General features: G+C 43.9%; 2 protein-coding genes across 3 annotated transcripts; one reads left to right on the top strand and one right to left on the bottom strand.

Annotated features, from left to right (window-relative positions):
- Window positions 1-1,013: 1,013 nt before the first annotated feature.
- coq8b (coenzyme Q8B) lies at window positions 1,014-10,614 on the bottom strand. Of its 2 annotated transcripts, none has more exons than XM_070971059.1 (16): window positions 10,510-10,614; window positions 9,748-9,929; window positions 9,376-9,520; window positions 8,832-9,037; window positions 8,207-8,273; window positions 7,676-7,750; window positions 7,125-7,244; window positions 6,931-7,016; window positions 6,685-6,825; window positions 6,513-6,594; window positions 5,675-5,768; window positions 4,566-4,707; window positions 3,526-3,633; window positions 3,315-3,380; window positions 2,960-3,046; window positions 1,014-2,209 (listed from the first exon to the last, which is right to left on the bottom strand). In XM_070971059.1, coding segments are annotated over exons 1-16 (1,908 nt in total). In that variant the 5' UTR covers window positions 10,511-10,614; the 3' UTR covers window positions 1,014-1,903. The 2 variants fall into 2 exon arrangements, with proteins under 2 accessions (XP_070827160.1, XP_070827161.1); XM_070971060.1 differs by having other exon boundaries at window positions 9,376-9,514.
- A 2,218-nt stretch (window positions 10,615-12,832) lies between these two features.
- fbxo46 (F-box protein 46) lies at window positions 12,833-24,556 on the top strand. Its single transcript, XM_070970810.1, has 3 exons — window positions 12,833-13,251; window positions 20,163-20,789; window positions 20,890-24,556. Exons 2-3 carry the CDS (start codon window positions 20,310-20,312, stop codon window positions 22,711-22,713), a joined length of 2,304 nt encoding a protein of 767 aa, XP_070826911.1. The 5' UTR covers window positions 12,833-13,251; window positions 20,163-20,309; the 3' UTR covers window positions 22,714-24,556.
- The last annotated feature ends 111 nt before the right edge of the window (window positions 24,557-24,667 follow it).

Here is a 24,667-nt window from a genome sequence, read left to right as displayed (position 1 = left end):
CCAAAGACTGAAAACTAGCACATTAGTTGCAATATAATGAAAGCAGCCCAGCATGTTTAGTCTAAACAAGAGACAGCCAACTGTCTCCTAACATTCACACTGTGGTTCTCTCGAACGTCTCAAACGTATTTTTCATTCAGCAACAACATTTAATCCGTAGACCTTTCTCTGCACATACATAACGTAAACACAACCATTCCCTCAGAATGTGTCTGCTGACATGAACGCTTGAAGTGGTCCTGATAGAAAGAACCCCTCACCAGTCCTGTGTCAGCCCAAATGAAAAGTCTGAGACCAAAAAGAGTCAATTCTCCTTCAACAAACTCAAGCCAGCTGCTTCTTACACGCAGAGAAACACTCCAACTTTCCATTGCGTGAACTACAAGAGAAGAATGTGCTTTTTATTCCCTCAACATGTGCTGCAGTTATTAACTGTGGCCGATTCCCAAACTCAGAAAAATAAACTGTGATTTTGATGGAGTGTATCGGAGCCAGCCTCACTGTAGGAACAGCTCAGCAGCTGCACCGTACAGGATGGGACAAAGCTCAATGGAGGGACGCTAACAGCAAGTGCGAGTGGAGGAACAGTAAAAGGCTGCATCTTTCTCTATTCGGTTTTTACGATGTCAGTGAAAGCCTCACATCCCAGCTCCTGTGGCGTGAACAATAACATTTAGTGAGCATCCTGCAGACAGTCCTGTAGTGGTGTAATGGCTTGATGAGGCAAAATAGACAGTACAGCCATGAAACAAAAATAGTTCCTGAAGAAAAAAATAGACACATCAATGCCACCATTAGCTCAACTTCATGAGCCAGAAACACTGCATCAAGATGCACACCACTCGATACATGAATTGTGCAGGTGGACAATGAGGTCAAACACGGCCTGCAGTCAAGGACATCTGCCAAAGAAGATTCAAACTGAAATGGAAACATCAATACAGAGTGAAGGAAGTCCTTGGCTCATAGCCACTTCTTGACACTTGCCAGTAAAGCTCGATTTGTGATACATATAAATCTTTGTCATATTTTATTTAATACAAAAACAATGCACAGCACTCTGCCTTGCCAGTTACAGTACACATCACTGTCATAAAGACACAGAAATAAGAACTGACAGTGTTTGACATTATGGAGTTTTATGTAGAGTTTACAATATAAGGCCATTACTCATCTAGTCTGCCAGTCATCACACTTAGGAGAACGCTCTATTCACCAACTTTTCAGGCAGCACACAAAGTCCATCACACAAAGAAGAGCTTGGCAGCTTCAGGCAGACCATGCAGGGCTTCTCATGAGTCCTGAAGACAGAGGATATGCATTCTGTTGGAAATATGGTGGACGTTGGAGTCAGAGTGAATTCATTTTAGCAAGAAACTGCACACAAAGCTGGGGTTTGCCGTGACAGAGAGATGTAACCATTGAGCCAATATGATCAAACACACAACATCACTCAAAATGAATTAAACAGTCCTCTCATCGATTAACATGCAGATTTTATCAGTAATGTGGTCATTTGGGCTCCAGCATATATCCATTATGACGCAATTACCACCAATATTTTCAAAGGGATCAAATTAAGTGTCACAGTTAATAAGTATTTATGTTTGTCTGTACATGTGTGAGGGTTTAGTCAGGTCCCGCAGAGTGACATGACGGCAGGGGGAACGCCCAAATCACGATACGCTCACACTGATGTCACTGAACTGTAGTGCTGAAGGAGACAAGCATAAATAGTCAAGCGCATCAATGGTCCTCTGAGCAAACAGTCAGTTACATAATGACATGTAGAGTCTCAGATAAGTCTGATCCAGTGTCTCCACTTGTAGACTCCATCTTTTCTGTCCCCTTTCCTAACAGTCCACTCTGGAAAAGTCCTCATTTAGGCCTTGTCCCTGAATGTCTAAGCAGTGGCCTGTGCTGCCTGCTCCACCTCCCTCCTCTGGTTGTAGTTGTTGTACACATCCAGGAACATGTCCTTGCACGATATGTGTGCATTCAGTTTGGAGCAGATGAGGAAGGAGCCGGCCATCTTGCGGTGGAGGGAGTACGTCTCCTCGGGTGGAGGGGTGAGGCGGTGGCGTAACATGACGGGAATGAGGTTCTGGACGCGCTGAGTGGTGCTCTGGGTGCCGAAGTCAAAGGGCTCCGAAGATGCAAAGGCTTCACCGAGGATCATCACCGCCTCCACATGGGCGTCCTCGAAGGCCTGGCACAGAGCGTGGAGAGGCATTACAACGGCGCACACAATGATCAGCTGAACTAAGATTTCAATATAGAAGCTGTAAAGTAGAACACAAACAGACTTTAAGCTGCACTTCAGAGTGTGTACACTCTGAGGCAGCCCGAGGAAACGTTCACTGGAGATGATGGAGTGCACATTGCCTCTTATGTAGCCACACCGTCTATAAAACTTCTTGATACAACCAGCATCCAAAAGTCTGACACTGAGTCAAACCTCAATAAAACAGAATGGCATAACTTGCTGACTGTTGTTGGTTGTTTGCAAACGATTGCACGATTCTGTCTTTATTTACGTTTTACGCAGCGCCCCAACTTCTTTGGAATCAGGCTTGTATGGGCACACATTTTCAACTCTTGCAACAGAATAACTAGTGTTATAACTCTTAGAATAAAGACCACACTAGATAGCACTCGGGGAGCACACAGTGCAAAGTTCAGCCAACACTGACCAACTTACTACAGAGCTCAGTCCACTATAGAATTCCTTACATTCATTAAGTCAAAACAATTGATTTGAAATATTTCTGTTGGTTCATTCAGGGCTGAAAACATGACCTCGGGATCATGCACCACGACTACAGGGAGACCACATCAAGCACAGGGAATGAGGCTGAGGCAGGAAGAGACACAAATAATGGAGAAGACAGAAGAGACAGAGGAGGATAAATCACATCAAAAATAAATGAGCACAGCAGCAGAGACTAAAATACCTTACCTTGGTCTCGAAGCCTGTCAGGAATTTTAGGTCCTTCGATTTGGAAAGAACAGTGGCTCGATCACCCACAGAAGCTGCGTGCACCACCTGAGTGTGCACGCGCGCACACACACACACACAAACAGACACACAAAAGGTAATGATGTTTATTTAAAGAACTCCATTTTAAGGCTCTGGTAGCCTGAAGTAGCTGGAATGTCTGCACATGTATTTGATCGTGTATGATTGTTTTTCCTCAGCTGAAGCAAAAATTTCGCTTAAGACGCTCATGCTTAATTATTCACAGAAATCTTGTTGCATAAATCATGTTGTGTAGTTCACTGGTGGGTGTCGTATAATTTTAGATTCAGCATACCTGTATGTAGTCATCTGTGAATGATTCTGGGTAGCCTCTGCATGCTCCAAAGTCCAACAGAACAACCTACAGACAAGACGAGAAGAGTGTTATGCCTCTGCTGCATTTGATTATTGTTATTATTTTTAGTACAATTCAATATTTGGTCACCGTGGCATCCCTCTCTGTGTTCAACAATTCATTTACAACTTCACCGCCAGTCTCCCCTCACCTTGTTGGTGTCCGAGTTGTAGAAGAAGTTGGCCCAGTTTGGATCCGTCTGCATGAACCTGAACTCAAACAGCTCCCTGAGACACAGCTGGAGGATTTTGAAGGAGATCTAGAGATGTGAGGAGAGGTTTGCTTTTACTCTCATGTTGTTATTGTCTGTGTGATATTTTCATGCTCTTGTTATGGTCCGATTCATTAAATTTACTCCAGTGTGGCTGTCTCTGATACAGTGCACAGCCACGCACTCACAATGATGAACCTCAAGCTCCAGACAGCTTCTAAGCTCTTGATTTTCAAATGTGAAATCACTTGAAGTGAAATTAAAGCTGTGGCAAGTGCAACTGGAAAGAGGTACTTTGCATGGTCCTACAGCCTGTTTTAAGCCTGTTACGACATCTGAACATGCTGCTGACAGTGAAAACTCCTTCAGGCATTCGGAGAGAGGTTTCCAAACATGAGGAGTAAACAAAAAGAACTGATTTGATTTGAGAATTTGATTTGCTGTGTTGTTTAATGTGGCTCAATGATTTTGTGTTGTAGGTTGTGGTCACCTGCCACAACCTACAACACAAAATCATTGAGCTGTAAAGCAACAACGAGCTCAAAACCAGGTACAACAACCTCCCTCTGCTCCAGTTTCTAAGTTGTCCTGAGGATTTTCCCACAGGTTTGCACTGTAATTTGCATCTCTGTTGGGGACATCCTACGAGCAGCTCTTTTCAAAACTGACTCTTGCAAAAGCTCAGCTGCACATAAGACCGACTGAACCAAACCTGGAAAACCAGCTGCGAGTAGCATGATCATCATCAGCACTACCATCTGGCATCAGACGCCTCACCAAAGAGAGACAGTTCCTGCCATCGCAGAGGTTGGTGTGATATATGTTTTCAATAATTTAGCATGACCCTCGAAGGATGTTATAAAAACTGAAATACAATAACAATAAGACTTTCTGGTTCTCCCTGTCTCCAGTGCATCACTCACATTTCAATGACACGGAGGATATTCCATGATGAAAGTGTCTGTTGAGTCAACTCGTACCTGGTTCCTGGTCTCCTGGTCCAGGTCTACGCAGCGGTCCAGTGGGACTCCCTGTACCAACTCCATGGCCAGCACCCTGCGGCCTGACAGCTCATCGATCACCTCTGGGACATGGAAGAACTCATTCCCCTCCAGCAGCGACCTGGAGGCCAGACAACGAATAGACAACCAATTCATAATTTATGAGAAACCAGTTGGAAAACACACACTAAGAAAGTTAAGAACAACAAAATACTGATACTTTACATAATGTTGTTGTCTGTACTCTAAGTAAATATGCTACCTAGAGTGCAGCCTCTCTCCAATATTGTAATTACAAAAATATTAACAAAAACTACAACCCTGATTTATGTTTTACATGACATCCCAACTTTTTTGGAATCAGAGTTGTAGAATACTAGAGCACCTCTCAAAACAGTAGAAATTAATAAAAAACACATTTTAAAAATCAGTAGTAGAAATCCGACAAGTACAAAGCTCTGAATTCCTATTAGGTCCAAACATCCATCCATTATCTATACCGCATTATAACTATCCCTTTCGGGGTTGCGGGGGACTGAAGCCTATCCCAGCTACAATGGGTGAGAGGCGGGGTACACCCTGAACCGGTCGCCAGCCGATTGCAGGGCCACATACAAGGACAAACAAACATTCACACTCACACTCACACCTACGGACAATTTAGAGTCACCAATTAACCTAATGAGCATGTTTTTGGACTGTGGGAGGAAGCCGGAGTACCCGGAGAGAACCCACGCATGCACGGGAAGAACATGCAAACTTCACACAGAAAGGCCCCGTCTGACCCGGGGATTGAACCGGCAACCTTCTTGCTGTGAGGCACGCGCACTACCTGCTGCGCCACCGTGCAGCCCAGGCCCAAACATATCAAAGGAAAAGACTGAGATGTTTTACAGTCAACATAAAGTCAGTTTTGTAGCAGTAGCAAACTTTTCGTGAAATGCTGATCTAATTATGGGGTAACAACCTTGAATCCTCACAGCTAACCTGGTGTGGTTTCTGTTCTGCACAGTTTAATAGCTCATAACAACTCACCAGAGGGCTTCAGTGTAGGAGGTTTTACTGCTCAATAGAACACATAAACCTACCTGAACTTTTTGGCACACTCTGCCTCCCTCTTGTAGTCACACTCCCATGCCAGCTCCCTCTGAAGGACCTCTAAGCTGCTGTCTGCAAACAGACCTGTGGAAGAAAAAAAACTCAGCAGGGAAGCCTAAAGAAAACTGGCACCTGTAAAAATGTGGTTTCTGCAAATGAGCGAACACACGTGACAACACTTCTTGTGGTGTATGTGGAATTGTAGTGGTGTGCATCACTGGACACCAAATAAAACTATGTCATCATTAACTATGACAAACAGTTTAGTTTGTGGCTGACTTTGAATGTGTAAGACTGGGCAAAACAAGGAAGCAAGCAGCATCTCTATAAATGATGCAGGCGCCCTCGTTGTCACTCAGTAGCAAATGTTTACTGTTAGTTTTGACCTGACACCACAGCACCACCCCATGGTCTAAACCGTAACAGTGAAAATGCTGAAATGAAAGAGAACAGAACAGAAACAAATCAATGGGAGAGGCATCTATAGCCACCTCTCAGCTTAATGATGGCGGACAGTCAAAGAAGAATACGACCCTGAATGTCTTATCCTCACTTTATTATCGCCAAACCTAATTTAAGTAACTTAAAGTCTCATAAAGCTACTAAACAGAAAGACTTTTTAGACCCGTTTCTCCTGATGATTGTGATTTAGATTCATGTGTGGCATGAAGTAATGAAGCACTCTTCAACCTGCATCGATGGAATGTGACAGCTGTGGGAACCTTTCATGTGCAAATATATGCCTTTGACTTCAAAACATAACTGTATCTTAATAATCAGCTTTTCACTGAACAACAAGAGGAAAACAAATACTGATGTAGCTGTTACCTTCTGGCAGGACAACGCTCATTTTCAGAACTGACATTAGGTTGTTTATGTCACTGTGGATGCTCTCTGCCACTCCTGGGTACTGGGAAGAAAATAAGACAGACATGATCATTGCAGACAGAGAGAGAGAGAGAGATTGTGAGGGAGACAGAACAAGAGCGTGTGTGAATACCTGGATCTTCATGGCAATTTCTCTGCCGTCTTTTAACACTGCATGATGCACCTGGCCGATGGACGCTGCAGCAAACGGTCTGTCTTCAAAGGAGGACAGCTTCTCTCGCCAGCCTGGCCCCAGCTCCTCCTCCAGAACTTTCTGCACAATCAGAGCCACATTAAAGCCACATTAAAACATGCATCTGGCCTTAAAATCTACATTCATCAGCAGCACTTGCTGCAGTGTGTGTAGGTTCATGCCTACATTCATCTGCCAGGTAGGCATGAAGTCTGCGCTCTGCCGGACCCTCTCAAAGATCCTCTGCAGCTGGGGGTTGATGAAGGAGTTGTCTTGAGGAAAAATAATGAGAAGTTTTCAAATTTCACAGCCTAGAAATGCTGTGACTGTGAGGACATCTGAAAACTGTTTTGCAGTGATGCTGTTGCCACGGTGTGTACCTTGAATGCTGAGCATCTGTCCTATCTTGAGAGCAGCACCACGGACTTTGCACAGTGTGTTGACTATTCTTTCAGCATTAGCCTCCGACAGGAGGGGAGAGTCTAAGAGGGCACTCATTTCTACGAAACAGACAGCGCACGCACAGAGTAGGATTATTAGCAGTGATATAAAGCACAACATATTAAGCACAATAACATAAACAAGAGTCATTTGTGTTAGCAAGTGTCTTCCAACTGCCGCATGTCAATAATTAAGCTCCAGCCCTTACTAGCCAATTAGAGAAAGCAGCGTGTAAAACCTGACAAGGGCACATCATTAAACATGCTCATTTAACACATTTTAAAGCCTCTGTTTAAGTTCTTGTTAACAGGTTTGATTTAATGTCTGCAAGGTGCTGACGCATGAGAAACTTCTCCAGAGCTGACCAGCTGTCCATCTGTCTGCTGGATCTGTCAAGCATGCACTGCACCAAAAGCTATTTTACAGGAGGGGAGGAGAGAATGGCAGGGGACATGAGAGGAGAAGAGAACACAAGATATGCGTCATATACCTCCTTTTTGTTTGCCTCCAAATGACTGTTTTGCCACTTCTGCAATGGCACCAATTCCAAGTCCTACTGCCAGTCCTGCAGCAGAGAGATGGAAATATTTCATTTAGGGCCACTTAACAGAAGACTGAGGGAAGATATGACACTGCTGCTGCTGCTGCAGGTAGTTGAAGAGTGAAGTCATATTTCATGTCTGGTATCTTTTGCCAAACATTTTTGAATTCGGACACTGACAGAAGTCTTCGTTGCTGTTGAGAAAATGCAAACCCGTTCCCTTTGTAAACACAGAAGTCCCTTGGTTAATATATACTGTGTATACATTTGTTACATTTAAGAGCAGGATCCCAATGAATTACGTGTCACGTGATCAACCTCACATTATGAGATTTTTCATGCACTGTCAGTGTTGGTGTAATCAGGATAAAAAATTGTCTTGTCTTCTCTCAGACAACAGCATATGAACAATGTGTCCTCACAAATATGATGTGTACGAAAACAGAAAAACTAAGAGTATAAAAATTATATTGATCTTACCGCCAAAATTCACCAGTCTGCTGATTCTCGTGGCGGGAACCTTCCTCTCTCTGGCACGATCACTAAGCTGAGGGAAGATGTACCACATGGCAAAAACAATTCTTATATCATTATACTGTCATTTGAAATCATTTCTAAAGCTGTTTTTCTTCCTTAACTGTTGACAAAGGGAAAGGCTCTTCAGACAGTAACCTTGAGTTACATCACAAAGGCCAGCAGACTGTATACAACACACATGACATGAGTCAGCTCAAAGCAGGGTCCTAGCACCTGTCAGTGGTTCATCTCCTGCACCTGCTGCTGGATGCCACTATGAATATAAAACTACTGTATATTTGCTAAACACATGTGTATAAGCAAAAACCTCCATTATCTGGACTTGATAAAAATATTTTAAAACAAATCATTGGCCAATCAGAGTCTGTGATAACCATGTGTTTGTATCATTAGTTATCCATTTAAAGCTTAAATAATCTGTAACACATATTGCATCATTAGCTGTCTATGTCTGCACAATCGCTCACAAGACCGGAAAGTCATATAATGACCACCTCCTCATTAACACATATTACCTTTTCATTTTTTAATATCAAAGTTAGTCTGCAGATCAAGCCATTGAACCAACCTTCTGTCTGACAGGCTTGACCAGGGCCTGCTTGGCCTCCCTGGCTTTCTTTATGTCCTCTGGTGTGAGTCGGGCAACCACAGAGTCGTGGACGGACCTGGTCTGGAAGCGGTGCCAGTGGAGACCGTGGGTTGTGTGGAGGAAGCGAGCGCTCTGTCCCGGCCAGCCAGCCCCTGCAGGACCTGCGCCTGGGGGAGGAGCACCTCCTATAGTGGGGAGTGGAGAGGGCAATGTTTTATTGAATACATGACAGAACCATTATGTGGCTCTTTTCAAATCTTCCAAACACACATATTAGCCTGTGTGTTTGGCCTCTGTTGATGTGAAAATGATTTCTAAAAAGTGCACATTTTGTACTTGATGACTTCAAAAAACTGTTTGGTGTGGATATTTATTGAGAACGTTTTCTGAACAATCTTGCCAATATTTATACTAGTAAAGGACCAACAGCATTAAAATATCCATCTACAAAAATTTCATTGAATGCCACATACTTCACATATGTCACCTCCTGTACATGTTACCAAGCTGGTGTTGACAATACCTGTTGGTATGTCTGCGTCTGTCTGGCTTTGCTCCCGAGCATCGGAGGGGAACTCTGACCCCATGGCCCATTTAGCTGCTTCGTCTGGGTCCACATTCTCCCAACCCTCAGCATCCGGAAACACATCCTCCTGTATGGACTGTTGCTCCAGACAAAGCAGAGTTGGACAAGTAATTCAGCCCAAAAAAATACTATATGTATATAGACTGTAAGTTGGGATGCATTTATTTCCAGTTTAGTTTAGTTATTTTTGTATCAGTGAATCTATCAATTACTCCATTACATCATTTGGTGCACACATAATGTCAAATGCCCATTATAAGTTCCCAGAGGCGGAAGTGATGGATTCATGGTTTGTGCACAGATCCTTACCTTATTGCTGCCACCCATAAAGGTGCCTACGAGTCCTTCAGCCACTTCCTGAACAACTTTGATCCCAGCTCCCATGGAGGAGTTACTGGCCATCAACCGGAGCTGTTCTCCTTGGGTGGTGACCAAGGCACACCCCACTTTACCTGCCCCACGCAGCACCTGCAGGACTTCTGATAGCATCACTTCATTCAGAAAGGCGGAGAAAGAAAGAAGAGGGTCAAGTTATATGGTGTCAAACAGTTAGACTAATAATAAAGGGCAAGGTTCACAGTAACTAACTGCAAGGGCCAAACTCTTCAACCCAAATACCTAATACATCTACGAAGACAACTATGACGTAAGAGATCGTAAATATTCTTGGGAAAATATGTCATATGATCTTCACCCTGGTACACGGTGTAACCTTGGGTGTGATTGGCTGCTCATGTTTCAAGTCATGCTAATGTGTCATGAACACGTGTCGCCAGCAGTAGCTGTGCAATGGTGATTTGCAGTCTAGTAAATACAAATTCAAAACACAAATATATAAATACACATAACAACAATTACATTACATACTGTCAACTCTGTTAAGTACATCAGTAGCTCTTGTATCACGGTTAGTGATATCCACGTTGTGTAATGTCTGCAACTGTCTGACTGAAGCTTGAAATCACAAGCTAGCTACTTCCAAACACTTGTACACAGGGTTTCTTTTCCTACAGAAAAAAAAAATGCGTTATTGAATGACACCTTCTGCTATTTACAAATTCAATGACTCACTTTTCCTGAAGCTACGTTATCCAGGTTTTTCTCGATGAGTGTCCTCTTCCACCACTGTCCGTACGAGTAGTCTGTTTTGCAACGACTCAGCACCCGGAAGTCCAAATGTGAATGACTTGACAGAGAACCAACCACGATCCGCGTTTTAATAAGCAGGCGGAACCCAGATGTGAAGATAAGAAGAGGATGTCGAGTTAACCAATTGCATTGCCGAACAATAGAGGATGGCCGTCTGAAGCAGGATTGTTTGTCCAATTACAGTGAATATAAGGCCGGTCTAACATGGAAATATGTCCAATGAAAAGTAAGAGGGTGTTTTCGTTTTGGAAGAAGGTACCAACCACAGTCCGATCTTTAATAATCAGACGGAACTCAACTGTGAAGGTGGGAAGAGGTATATTCCTTTAACCAATAGTAGTGCAGAACACTGGGTGATGGGCGTGTAAAGTATAATTGTTGGTCCAATTACAGTGAATATAAGGCGGTCCGAAAATGGAACCCCATCAAAACAGAGTTATGGGGGCGGTGTCGGTTTGGAGGACGCGTAACTGCACGTGCAGCGAGGCACAGTTACCAAACATGAGAGGCGGTGTACTGTACAGATTTTCTAAGCGGCGACGTGCATTAACACATTACAGCTACAATTCAGATTCTATGTTCAAAATATTTCTTCAGTTGTTGACGTATGTCTTCCAGACCACCCACTACCAACTTAACTTACCAGTATCCGCAGAACTTGTCTATGTTCTGCAGTGGTTTTAGATTTGATATTTTGGATACTGTAAGTTAGATATGTTTGTCTCACAATGCATTTTATGATATCTTAATTTATGAATGCTTTAGCGGACAGTGCACAATGATAATGCAAAGATGCTGTCAATAACGCAGTGTGAATGATATTAGGCATTAACTAAATCCCAGCATATGTATAAGAATAGTCAGTAATTTGATACCAATTTCCATATATGTAAACAACAACAAACAAACCTGTCATAACTAATTATATTTGATTTCAGCTTGTTTGGAATAATTCATTTAGATGGAAATAAGATTAAAATATGATTCCACTGAAAATTTATAAGTAATGATACTGAATTATTGCCGAACCCTACAGACTGATGCTGCATTTTACAGAGTAGACGTCCTATAAGGAAAAGTAACAGAAATCCTTTTTTTCTTTTTCACTAAAAACTAATATTTGTCAGTTAAATAGTAGTCCTTTGCCTCTAGTTCAACCATGTTTTTTTCACTGACTGCTGACCTTCATGCATATTATGAATCTGTTTTATGGAGCTTTTGCAACATCATCATCTTTGCTTATCAGAGTGTAAATACACCTGACTACTGTAAAAAAAAAAAAAAAAAAAAAAAAGGCAGAAATTGATGATTGTCAGTAGGTGTACACTAGAGAAATACTGTTGGCAGACTGGAATTTGCACTGCACACACAGCAGAGTCGTGTCTGGCCCTCTGCTGGACTGAGAAGGTGCTGCTCTACGCTTTGCTTTTCCTCAGCTTCTGAAACGCAATCATTTGCGAAACATACCGACACACATATTGTATTTTTCTACCGCTGCCTATCTACAGATCACTTTGATGCGTAGCCTACTATAATACTACTATACTACTACGTAGTAGTATGTAGTATGAAGATACTAGTGAAAAACAAATAAAATGAAATAAATGGTGTGTTTCATTTTTAAGACACAGGCACCTGCAGGTTTTGGAAGATAAAATGAAACTTTAATGATCCCCTCTTGGCAAACTGGGTCATTGCAGCGAGTAGAAATAGCATGTGGAAAATTTATGTTAGAATTGAAACGAAAGTATAAAATTGGCATTGTTAAAAAAACCCAAAACAAAACAAAACAAAAAAGCGGAACAGAAAAATAGATATTACGATATGCCAAAGGACAATATACATAGTGAAAGAAAGTACATGATGAGAATATACGATGGAATTATGACAAAACGGGCATAAACATGGAAACATGGAGCGTCATAGTCATACATTTAAAGTGTATAAAATAGATAAAGGATGTCAATACTCAGAGTATCATATGCATAATGGTAGTGTACCAAATATTCCTTATAGGTACATTGGGATTTTCCCACTGTCTTTGACATAGTGACCTCTTCATGTTGCAGTTTTACAGTGTGGTTAGTGTTGCGAATGTGTGTGTGTGTGTGTGTGTGTGTGTGTGTGTGTGTGTGTGTGTGTGTGTGTGTGTGTGTGTGTGCGTGCGTGTTGGGGGGCACTAGAGGGAGGGCGCTGTGCAGATGCCATATATGGGCACACCACCGACTCTGCACTGCTATTGGCTGTGGGCCTTATGCAGCTGCTTGTCAACAAGATGGCCTTCCTCCTCTTGCCGTTTTGACACTGATTATTTTGGTATCCCCGAGAACATACCGTAAAAGCTCGTGTCACTTCTTTATAGATAGTAGGGAAGCGACTGCTCAGGGTCCTAACGAGGCCTGCAGTCAGCTAGACTTTGTTCAGAGAACTGACAGGCACACAAGCCTCGGTAGCAGCCATCACAAGACTGATAACAGAAAGTAGCTGCTGGCTAATGTCGACGTTAGCCAGCGAGTGAGCTAGCTTAGCTACGTGGACACGGATACTTAACTCGTGTCACCTGCATTTAACCAGACTAACTGGTTTGGTTAGAGCGAAATATAGCGAGGAAACACTTTTCATCGACAGTGTGAAAGGTTGTCTGTGGAGACTAACGTTGCTAAGGTAAGTAGTTTGGCAAAATATAACGTTGAGGGTTTTTTTTTAATCTTGTTAGCGTGCTAGCCGTCGCTGTCATGTTATTATGCAGGTAAGTTGAGCTATCCATTTGGCAAGTTCGTTAGCTTATGAGGGGTCGATTTAGTATGTGCAACTACGCATTAATAAACAAGGTAAATTATTAAATGTATTAGAAACGTAGTTGTTTTAGGCCTAGTTCAGGTTCAATATCAATAGACTGCTTGACCGATAAAGCATCAAACATATTGCTACGACGTTAAGCTAACTGTTGGCTAGTTTGGTACCCAGCTAATGGTTGGCCAAAGACATTCCGTCAGACTTTCAAAGGTGATTGCTACAGTGAACATTAAGACGTTCAACGGTGATTACTACTATAAAAATAAACAATCAGTTGAATATTGCACTGTTATTTATGGTGTATGTGGCACCACACTTGTTGTTTGTCACTGGAGAAGTTGGCATCATTCCAGCTAGTTTTGTAGAGTTAGAAGAATATCTAGAACAGTAGCAGGAAAAGCGGTAGTTTAATGACGAGCAGAAATCTAAGATGTTTAAATAACAGTGTTGCATATGCGACTTAACCAATTAACGTAATGTATTAATGTATGGCACACGTTAGATATGTTCAGATGGACAAGTCTAGAATGATTTCTGTGTTTGGGGACAGTTGTGTTGTAAAATCTTATGTTGTCGTCACGGTAAAATTGTCAGATTTGTCGGGTTTGAAGTAGCCCACTTGCATGGAGTACCGTCTGATGTGATACTGTTGCGCAATGTATGAAATGCCCTCAACCTTTCAGATGTTCCAGTAGGACAATGCACTCTGTTTGCACAGTGGCCTTTTCGATTGTATTATCAAAGATTGCATCAAAGTCTAACCTGTGACGAGGATACAGCACAAACACACAGACGGCCCTGTATGGCCAGTCAGTCACTCTTTCCAAGGTGTCTTGACAGAAAGGCTGCTGTCGATGTAATAACGCTCCGAAGCGGACTGCTGGAGTGATGCACTCAGCTCTATTGTTCTGTTGACAGTTTGCAGCAAAGCTGGCCTGCTGGCTGAGCTTCTGTTGTATTGTCTTCACAGGCACACACGCAGAGAGGGAGATTGAGCTAAGGCTTTTTGGCATGCTTCTGTATTATCATTCGTCAGCTTTTGGTCATCTGTTTGAAAAGGAGTGCAGGCGAGTTGGAGAATAGTATGAGGGAGCTGAGCTGCAGTGGCACTGTTTTGTGCTTATCAGGATGACTTTTGGACAGGTTAAAGGGAAAACAGCACAAATGTTAATTCACAAGCTTTGAAATTGGTACTTCATTTGCTAATCCAACTTGTTAAATCTTAAATGACCATTTAAGGAGGATGTAGTACACTATGTGTTCTGAACTGCAGGCACCAATCATAGTGAAACCATTATCCTGGTGAGAGCGCCTGCCAAACTGTTCTTGATTTGTACAACAAAATGATCCAGTCCAGCAGAAATTCCGTTTTAATGTAATGGGACAACCTGTTAATGTCTCACTATGCAAACACAAGGATAGGAATTTGTGAGCAGTTCAGTATCTTCCTGTCACTATTTGTGAATATGTTTTGTGTGGATTTTAACTGCAGCAGTAATCCAGTTACTTGCCTCTGGCACACCAGTGAGTAGACTGTGTCTCTATGCAGACATTTTTTGCAGTGTTAGAAAAACTTAATCAGAATATTCCAGACAGTGGAAGAATGGTGTGTTCTGTATTATTGACATAATGCACACGTACCCATGTAGCTTAAATAGCAGAGCTGCTGCGTCTTGACTGGTCCCCTGCTCTTCTCTCATTTTAAATGGTAGCATGATTCAACCTCTTCAGTTTATCTTCTGTTACAAAAGCTTCAGTAGCACCATCACTGCACGTCGTGGTAAAGTCGCTGGTGTCATCCATGTTGACACGTCCTACCTGCTGCTTACATTTAGAACTGCATAGTTCTGTATGTGTATGTTTGGAGCGTCAGGTCATACCTACAGAAAATCCTCACATGCTTTTGGCAGTTTATGTGTCAGACAGCTTGGGCACCTAATGATTCAGACCCCAGCCCTGTAGTGAAGCTGTGTGGTGTTGCTGGCTGCCACTGTGCTTGGACAGGATTTGAAGGATTAGTTTGATGTAGAAAGCTTAAAACCAAACCCAAGCCTTGATTTGCAGGAACTGTTTAAAATGAAGAGAAGAAAAGTAACTGTAGCTCACTAACTTCAATTGACTTTTGGCTAGTAATGTTGAGTGCTGACAATTGATTAAGAGACTGTTCAGATGCTTCTGGATATGAGACGCTGGATAGCACAGTGTATGTTAAGTCTCTCAGAAATACATCCTTTTGAAGCATCTGATTTTCTGGGTGTCTGTCCAGTGGTTTGTTGTGTGTTTGTGTTTGTTGTTTTGGACACCAAGTCTCTACAGCAGCTGTCTGACCGCAGGTTAATAATGTCTTTTTTTGTGCTGACTTGTAGCTTACGTTGAAGAGCAGTGTGACAGCAGCATACATCCATACATTTCTCAATAAACATCAACCTAAAACAAATTGATTTAGTTGGTATTTAAAGTCACATTAAACCCAAAACTGAGCTTTTCAAAGATGCTCAGCAGTGCAGATAGGATCTGAAAATATTGAGGAGTGAACTACAAAGAGAGATTAATGAGTTGTCAAGGTATGTTTAGCCTGTCACGAAGGTGCCTTCCTTTTAACATGGCCAGATTGCCATGGTAACTTATGCTGCACACCTAATTTGCTTCAGAGGACGTTGTGTTCACACTTTCAGATTTAAATGAACCATAAAAAGTACCACCCTCTCACCAATTCTTTTCCTGACTATTCTCCATGAGCAATATAGATTCTCAGCTGAGGGAATACATTATATATGTAACCTTGGTGAGCTATACATTTAAGTGTCACTGAACAAAGCTGTGTGATTGCAGCAGTGCTAACTCTGTGCATCTCGTTGTGAGATTTTATATGCATTCTGTTGGTGATGCAGAAAATCACATTTTTTCCCTGTTTGCTTCAGGTAATATCAACACTTTAAACTTTACACAGCATATCATCCATACACTAAAAGAATGAGGAAGGCATAGTAACAACAAACCACTTTGGATTATGTCTTTATGCTTGCCTGGATATGTCGAACTTGCGTCGTAGTATACCCCTGGTGTGTATTGTAGACAGTGAAAACAAGACCTTTCCAGAGCTACACAGAAAAGATTTGGTGCTCTGCAGCAGTAATTTTAAGAAGCCAACATTCTGTTTGCATCAAATTTCTGTGATCGCCTATGTTGAGGACCAGTTAAGCTGATCACACAGTAAAAGTGTTGATCTTTATGTTGTCAGAGAACATCTCAAACTGTAAATAGTGATTTGTCAGACAGTGCAGCAGCTCAGACAACAGAATTTTCATACTGTACAATGAGAACAGTTTAGTCATGTGAAGGTATATTGAAACACAATATATGTGATCATAGAGAGCAGGAGGCGACAGAATGGAGTTTCAACCTGCCGAGACCAGCAGGAGTAACCTGGCTGTGAGCATTTGCACTCTTTGCCAAATGATGGCTGCACTGCACAATTTTGTTGTTTGCCAACCAACAGAGGAGGAGGAAGAGGAAGAGGAAGAAGAGAATTCTTTCCCCATCTTTTTTGAGTTTCAGTTTAGATGGAGGACAATCCAAAAATGCTGTGTGGACAGCGTTTTCAGGTTCATCTGCTCTCGTGCGGGCATCGCTTCTCTCCCAACCATCCCAAATTCACAGGAAAGTGACACCTAATAATTCTGGTCCGTAATTCGTTGAGGTGGATGATCTTCTGTGTGTGTGTGTGTGTGTGTGTTTATGTGTGTGTGACTTGTGCTGGAGTGCAGCAGTGGGCAGACCGTCTCTCTTCTGGCCCCCTCTTATAATGCCATCCATTCTGTTATGAAAAATGGATTGCATGATGCAGTGAGAGGAAGGGAAAAGAGGAGTTGATGGAAAGGAGGTAGAGAATAAAAGTGGTTAAAGAGAGAGAGTCACAAGGGATGATGGAGAGAAAGGGCAGTGAAAAAGGTTCACTAGTTTTTTTTCTCACAACAGTATAATCTGCCTGCTCTTAGCGGAGTTGTTGCCGTGTGATTATAGAGGAAGCATTTGAATTGGTTCACCACACTGTGTGGGCGGTGTTTGCTTTTTGCACCTCTCTGGGCCATTCCATTAGTCCAAATGTATAAAGCACCACCCATTCACTGTCAGACAGAAGCACAACAATGACCTGTTTTAAAGTCGAATGAAGCCACAGATGTCTCTTATCATATTTTACAGTACGATGTCGTCAATAAAAGTCCTTTAAGAACATTTCAATAGAGTGATTCAGCTTATTAAATTAAGTGGTCAGTTTCATCAACATAAATATGTATAAATATACTTGTAAGTGTATATGTGTTTAGAGCTCTGATACAACCGCCTCTTGCTGTCTGTAGTGGCCACTCTATAGTTTCTCTCAGTGTCCCACTCACAGCACTATCTGATGGGTTATGGGTTGTGAGTAATAGTATATCAACATTGAACTGTGTCACAGAATGCATGTGCGGACTGGAGCTGCTTCGATGAGTGAGCTAAGCTGAGTTTCGGACTGAAGGCAGCAGATATGTCTGAGGCTACGATAAACATCACAATCATCTACCCTGGAGTTGCAAAAACACCACAATCTTATGATCTGTTGAATGTAGATTCTGAATTCAAATGTCAAAGTTCTGAATGAAGCTTCAAAGGCTCGAACTGTTCGGTACAGCCATAACTACTGTTTCGTTCAAACTCCGAAAAACCCAGCTTAAGCAAATATCAACCTTTTGCAAAATAAGCTCTTTGATTAACCTTACGTTATGCAATAAGAGTGTAGAGCTATGCAAAGAGCTATGCATTAATCAAGTGGAGCACTGTGGAATGTTCAAGTGCTACAATCCTAGCTTATATTGTCTCAAACACACCCTCTGTGCTATAAAGTTATATTGGCACTATTTGTAGCTATGGCAACTAGGAATGCGTGTTCCAGTGCTTTTGATGGCAGTGTTATTTTGGACTTTGTAGTATTTTGGGGTGTGTGTGTCTGTGTGTACATTACACGAAGTCATTCCTAATGGTTGGTTACCTCCCAAAAATTAGCTAGCTTTTGTCAAGTTGCTGCCACACCCCCAAGATTTACCAGGCAATCTGTAAATTTATGACTGCACTGAGATGTGGAGATGTGTTTTTATGAAATTGTCACTTCAGCTGACAGCATGTCTGGACCTGTACAGGTGAAGAGTGACACTACACAGAAGAGAGAGAGGGGAAGAGGGGACTGAATTGGTTCACATTTACTCTTTACCTTTTCTGCTCGAGACCTGAAAGAGAAATTTGGTTCCAATTTCCTTGGGACCCAAACTTACAAAATATATGAATTGTCATATCCTCTACATTTACACACTTCTGACTAAGAACACAACAAATCATGAATTTGAAATGACTTAAATAAAAGCACATTTCAGCAGTAAAACTATTCATGACACATGGACACTTAAAACAAACAATTCAGATGCTACACAAACACGACAGACTTTTTTTTTACGCTGTCAAAACACTGTCCCTTGAAAGTCTCTTCTTTGCATAGGAAAAATTATTTTGCCTTGCCCCGATGCTGAGTGTCTGTCCAATTTGTTCATTTTTAAGGTGTCATTTCTGAGCACCTTCCCACATAAAACACGTTAAGGTCTCTCCTCTGCTTTTCAAATGGCTACCAAGAGGGAATGAGGGAGTGAGGGAATCACAGAAATCACACTCAACATAACCTGAGCATAAGAGCACCAACACACTTTTATCTGTACCAGTGAAACTGTGATATTGATGTACAGTGGTCTGGTTATGGGGAAATTGCACTGCTTAGAGTTGAAGAAAAATCCTGTCCAGTTTAATCCTATAATACAAGTTTAACATGTAATGTCTTAGGGGTAACCTCAAAAAGAAGCAAATGAAAACAGACAGATGAGGTGTAGCTATGAGGTCAGGCTGCTCTCTGATGAAGAGGAGGCCTTCAGATCAGCAGTGAGCCAAACATGTTGCCTTTGCCACTTGTTCCTCTCCTTAAGCATGTCAGCACGTTCCTGGCAGGCCCTACAGCTGGCATAGCTGCAGAAGCAAAGCACGCTGGTTGGACTAAAGGCTCCCCCCCAGCCCGTAGCATAGGCTCTTTGGCATGGAGCAAAGGGTGAGGACAGGGAGGACAGCTACAGTTGTTTCACTACTACCCCACCCCCTCCTGCTGTTTGCTAAAAATAGACCTAGCATATGCCTGTATGCTCCTCCCTGTGTTGCCTCCTATTAAGCAAGTCCTCTTTGAAGCACTGAGATGCAGGAAGGGAACAGGGGGAGAGAGAGTCCATTTGGAGCTTTTGTGCTCCATCTCTCATCCCTTTCATCTGCAAGCTGCAGACACTGAACCTGAAATGGAATCTCTTTAATTTGATTTACAGGCTCCAAAGCAGGGGAGAGGATCTTCTCACACAGTAGCAAATGTAATTGCTAATTGAGTTTGACCAAAGTAGCAGACAGGCCAGTTATGACTGCGAAGTTCACTTAGTAGTATGATGATTGTTGTCTCTGCACTCTGGTGGCTGGGATGCTGGTATGCAATGCTAACACACTATCTGAATTGTACCTCGCAGCAGCTATTCAATACTGCCTCAATTGGTAATTGATTATCTGAATTGATCCTGGCCCTGATGGGCATTGTTGCTCTGGAGATATGAACTCTGTTTTCAGTGACTGAGCAGATAAATAACATTATTCTCTTGTCTCTCATTCTTCCCTCTTGGTCTGTACTCCAACCTTTCCTTTTATCTTTCCCTTTCCTATTCACGCAGGTTTTATGCCCAGTGTTGCTGATGAGCTTGGTGACAGACAGTGCCCATCAAGTTGGCACTGTGACAGGGAGCCGACAATGAGAGCTCTGGCTCTTGGTGTTTGCTGGCCAGCATAGATGCCGATATGCCCCGGTGGTCCGCATCCTGATGGACCGAGACACCTTTTCCCACATCCGTCTGTGGTGCCCACGGCCCTTTGGCACCTACTCCCAGAACAAAGCAAGGAGCCCAGGGTCAGGGGGCAGCGGTGGAGGCGGTGGTGGGACAGGGTCCCCCTCCCTCTGCAAGGCGGAGCCCTCTCCAGATGCCAGAAGGAGTGTGGATGGAAGTGAAGATGGGGGGATGATAGTGGGGGTGCAGGAAGAGAACGGCGAAGAGGACGATGTGGGTTCAGAGAACACTCCACCTGAACCTGAGCTTGTCTCCAGCTCCCTGACACAGAGCCAGGCCCCTCCACCCTCTTCAGCCCCACCTTCACCCCCCTCTTCCGGGTCCCAGATGGAAGATGGCCGTGTGATGTTAGACACCTGGTATGTCATAAAGCCAGGCAACACCAAGGAGAAGATAGCCTTCTTTGTTGCACACCAGTTCAGTGGAGCAGGCCAGCCCAGACCCAGCGCCATGAAGGTAAGGAGCTGAAACAAAACCTGCGCTGTGATGTACTTTTTTCTTTTTTTTTTACTGCACTATTTTTTTTTTAATAAATATTCATTATTTTCCTTCACAGGTTAAAGGTAACTGGGCAACTGACTGCAGTAAAGCCAAAAGACGAAGACGATGTTCATCTTATGACCCTCCAACTCGCTCCCAAGCCTCAGAGCCACACTTCAGCCATGACACCTCTCTTGCACCTCCGAGCGCTGATGAGCCACTTCTAGGAGGGGTGAATGAGACAGACCTGCTGTCTGTGGCAGAGATGGTTGCCTTGGTCGAGCAGAGGACTGCCATGGCCCTGCAGGGAATTGTGGCTGTTCATGGAAACCAACACCACCACCAGCCCCCTACTACCACTCACAGTCAGGGCCTTACCCCCCACCAGCACACCCTTCTCCGTGGCACAGTGTCAGACCCCACTCCTGTCATGTTTGTGTCAGACAGTTCAAATGGCCAGCCCTCCAAAGAGGCCCAGGCATCATCGTCTCCCATCCAGACAGACCAGGAGCTTGAGGAGCAGCAGGAGTCATGCAGGGTAGCCCAGGCCATTGCACACTTTGAGTCCCAGAACCTGGAGAATCGGCTCCATCTAGGCACTGGTCCTGTAACAGACTCTTCTAATCGAGAAAGGGAGCGGAGGAGAGGAGGGGAGTCTAGCATTGTAACTCCTCCTCCACCCCCAAGCCACAGTCACGGTGAAGTTAGGATAGCTTTCCGAGTGTCAAATCTGGATCCGCGATCTCAGTTGGAGCCAGCTGGCAGGTCCCGCTGTATGTTTATGAGCTGTGGTGGTGGGGGCAACCAGGCAGCAGCCAGGGCCAAAGAGAAAATCACCTGTGACCTCTACCAACTCGTCAGCCCCTCATCTAGAGACCCCAGTAGTCTGCTGCTTGCTGCCACAACTGCTGCCCCCAAAACAGATGGGGACCTCCATCACCCAGACAGGCAGGCCTGTGGCAGCCCAGACCCAACCCAGGAGCTTTCCTCAGCTGAAAAGAAAGTGGTGGGTGTGGGGCGGGAGCGAGTGACTGGCTTCCATGTGGAGGTGGTGGTGACAGGTGCTGTGGACCAATGCGTGTTTTACGGCAAGGACAGTACAGAGAATGTGCAGGAGGAGACAGTGTGTTTTGCTGTGCCTAGTGGGGGAGGCGGCGGTGGGGGTGTTGCCAGCTCCACTGACCCTTCATCAGATGATCCCCCTCCTGGACAACTCTTCTTCCTTCAGCCCCCACGGGGCCCAGAGGAGGATGTAAAAGGAACAGGCACTGGCAGTGGGTCAGGAATGTGCTCTTTGGACTGTGCCAACAACAATGGCCCTGGGACGGGAGTGGCAGTCAGTTCAGGCGAGCGGGCACCTCGACCAGATTCTCCCAGTGTTGGGGAGGACTGTTCAGACCCTTCGCTGTGTCGCCTCTACCGCCACGTGTCCCATGATTTCCTGGAGATCAGATTTCAGATTCAGCGCCTCCTTGAACCGCGCCAGTACATGCTGCTGCTGCCCGACCACATCATGGTCAACATCTTCAGCTACCTGCCAACGCGCTCTCTGGCAGCCCTCAAGTGCACCTGTCACTACTTCAAGGTGTTGATTGAGACATATGGGGTGCGAGCAGTGGATTCACGCTGGAATCAAGACCCTCTCTACAGGGATGACCCCTGTAAGCAGTGTAAGCGGCAATATGAGCGCGGGGATGTTTCCCTGTGCCGTTGGCACCCCAAACCTTACCACCATGACCTGCCTTATGGACGTTCCTATTGGATGTGCTGCCGGCGTACAGACAAGGACACACCGGGCTGCCGTGTTGGGCTCCATGATAACAACTGGGTCCAGCAGCCTGCTGATGGCCCTCAGCCCATTCGCACCAAGAGGGAGGACAGGAGGGAGGAAGCCAGGTAGAGAGGAAAGCGTACACCTCACACATACCAACTGTCATCTCCTTCTGCTTGTCTCCTTTCTCCCTCTCATCTGTTCAGAGGATGAACAGGAGAAGAGAGGAGTAGAAGGAGGAACCAGCACTCCAGGACTGTTTTCTTTTTCTTTGCTCCAGCACTCCCTTCTCGTACGCGCCCTCAGGGGAGGGAGGTTGAGAGGTAAAGAAGGAAGAGAGGTGTGCCACTCTCCTTGCCTTTTTTTTTCCCAAGCCCTCCAGAATCCCTCTCCCCCCCCCACTGTGCTCCAGAATGGCACCTTTAAGTTTGCATACCAGGGTTGGGGTCCCCTCCTCCTCCTGCTGCTGTCAGTCAGCCCTCTTTCTGCCTCTTACTCATTTGGGTTTCTGTATAACTCCGCACATGGTTGTTAGATCATTCATGTGAAAACTTTGCAGTGTATTTGATTGAGATTAGCATTCATAAAGTGACACATAGAAATGTAATGCCCTACAGCCTGCTTAGTGTTCCCAATACTTGTTCTATGTTCTGTGTTGTATCACAAATTTCCATGTTAGCTGTACAATGGTGCTTCAAGGAATGAGCTGTGCTGAGTCCAACAGATGTAAAAGTTTTCCGTGGTGGAATGTTCAGCGTCGCTATAGAAACGTGATTGTATAAAGCAAACTTGATTTTCCGTTGTACAAGACTGCCATTTGTACCTGTCCTGCGCCATGCATTTCTATTTCTCTGAATGTGCTGTAACGTTGTACTATGTTGATTAGTCACCTGATAATGCTGCTGAAATCATTGCCTGTGTCACTGACGGTAATTCTGAAATAGCCATACCATTGGTTAATGACAGATATAGTCTCACTGTACTAGCAGGTCTCTCTGGCCACTGAGACCTGTTCTTGTCATTGTTTCAGAGTGGACCCTAACCTTGTTGACCAGCCATAAAGAGGAGCCAACGAGTACTTTCTGGTTTACAGAGAATTATGGGAGATGGACTTAATTGATTAAGACCAGTGGGATTGAATGGGATTAAAAAGAGAAACTTGATGTCACTTTGGAAAGGCCTGATGTCACTTTGGTTTGATTGACTTGTTTGCCATTTTGTTTTGTTTTTTTTGTTTGGCTGTTTTATTGGGGTGTGTGTCAGAGAATGTTTGCTGTTGTATTTGCTTTTATTATTGAGGACTGTGTTCTCCCTGTATCGGTCTGTCATCCTACTCAACCTGCAAAGATGTATTTTTGAACTACTCCATCTTTGGTTTAACCCCCAGCTCTCTTCCTTTCCTCCTCCCCTCCGTCCTCCAATTCGGCCGGGGGCAGTGTTTGCCAAAGCCGTCATTCATGCTTTGAAGCGGGTGAAACCAACTACCACAGACCGCATGAAACTCTCTACACCAGCTTCCAGCCTTAAAAGCCCCCTACCTCTTACCCACCCTGCAGGAGATTGAGGCGTCAGATACCTCACAGATGAGTGTTGGGAGTTGCACAGGACCCTGTAAGTGGCTAGATTTCAGATGCCCGATCCATCCAGCTGTACTGGATCCACCCATAACTCTGTGTGTGGAAGCGTAAGATGAACAGTGCCTGATGACGGCTCTGACTCTTCATTCTTGGAAAAACCTCTTTCTCCTTCCTCCCCCCTCTCCCTTGCCGTTACACTCCCCCACTCCTGCAAGCTGACAGACTGGACGTTCAAGAACTGATGTGATGAATGATGCTGAAACTCTGCATGGAGGTGGGAAGATGGTTGGGTAGTCATGGGAGAACTCTGTAGGTTACAGACATGTACAATGCTAATGGGAAATATCTGCTTAAATAAAAACAGAAGTGATGATTAAAACTGGAAATCTGAATCACTACCTGGTTTGTGTGCTGTGTTAAGTAAATACCAGGCTTCCAACCAATGATGGCCTTCAAGCTGCTTTTTGAGCAGTGATTGATTCAATTATTTCTCCTTTACAATGACT

This window comes from Chaetodon trifascialis, chromosome 9 (genome assembly GCF_039877785.1).
Source record: "Chaetodon trifascialis isolate fChaTrf1 chromosome 9, fChaTrf1.hap1, whole genome shotgun sequence".
Lineage (NCBI taxonomy): Eukaryota > Metazoa > Chordata > Actinopteri > Chaetodontiformes > Chaetodontidae > Chaetodon > Chaetodon trifascialis.
This window is presented reverse-complemented; position numbering and strand designations above follow the sequence as displayed.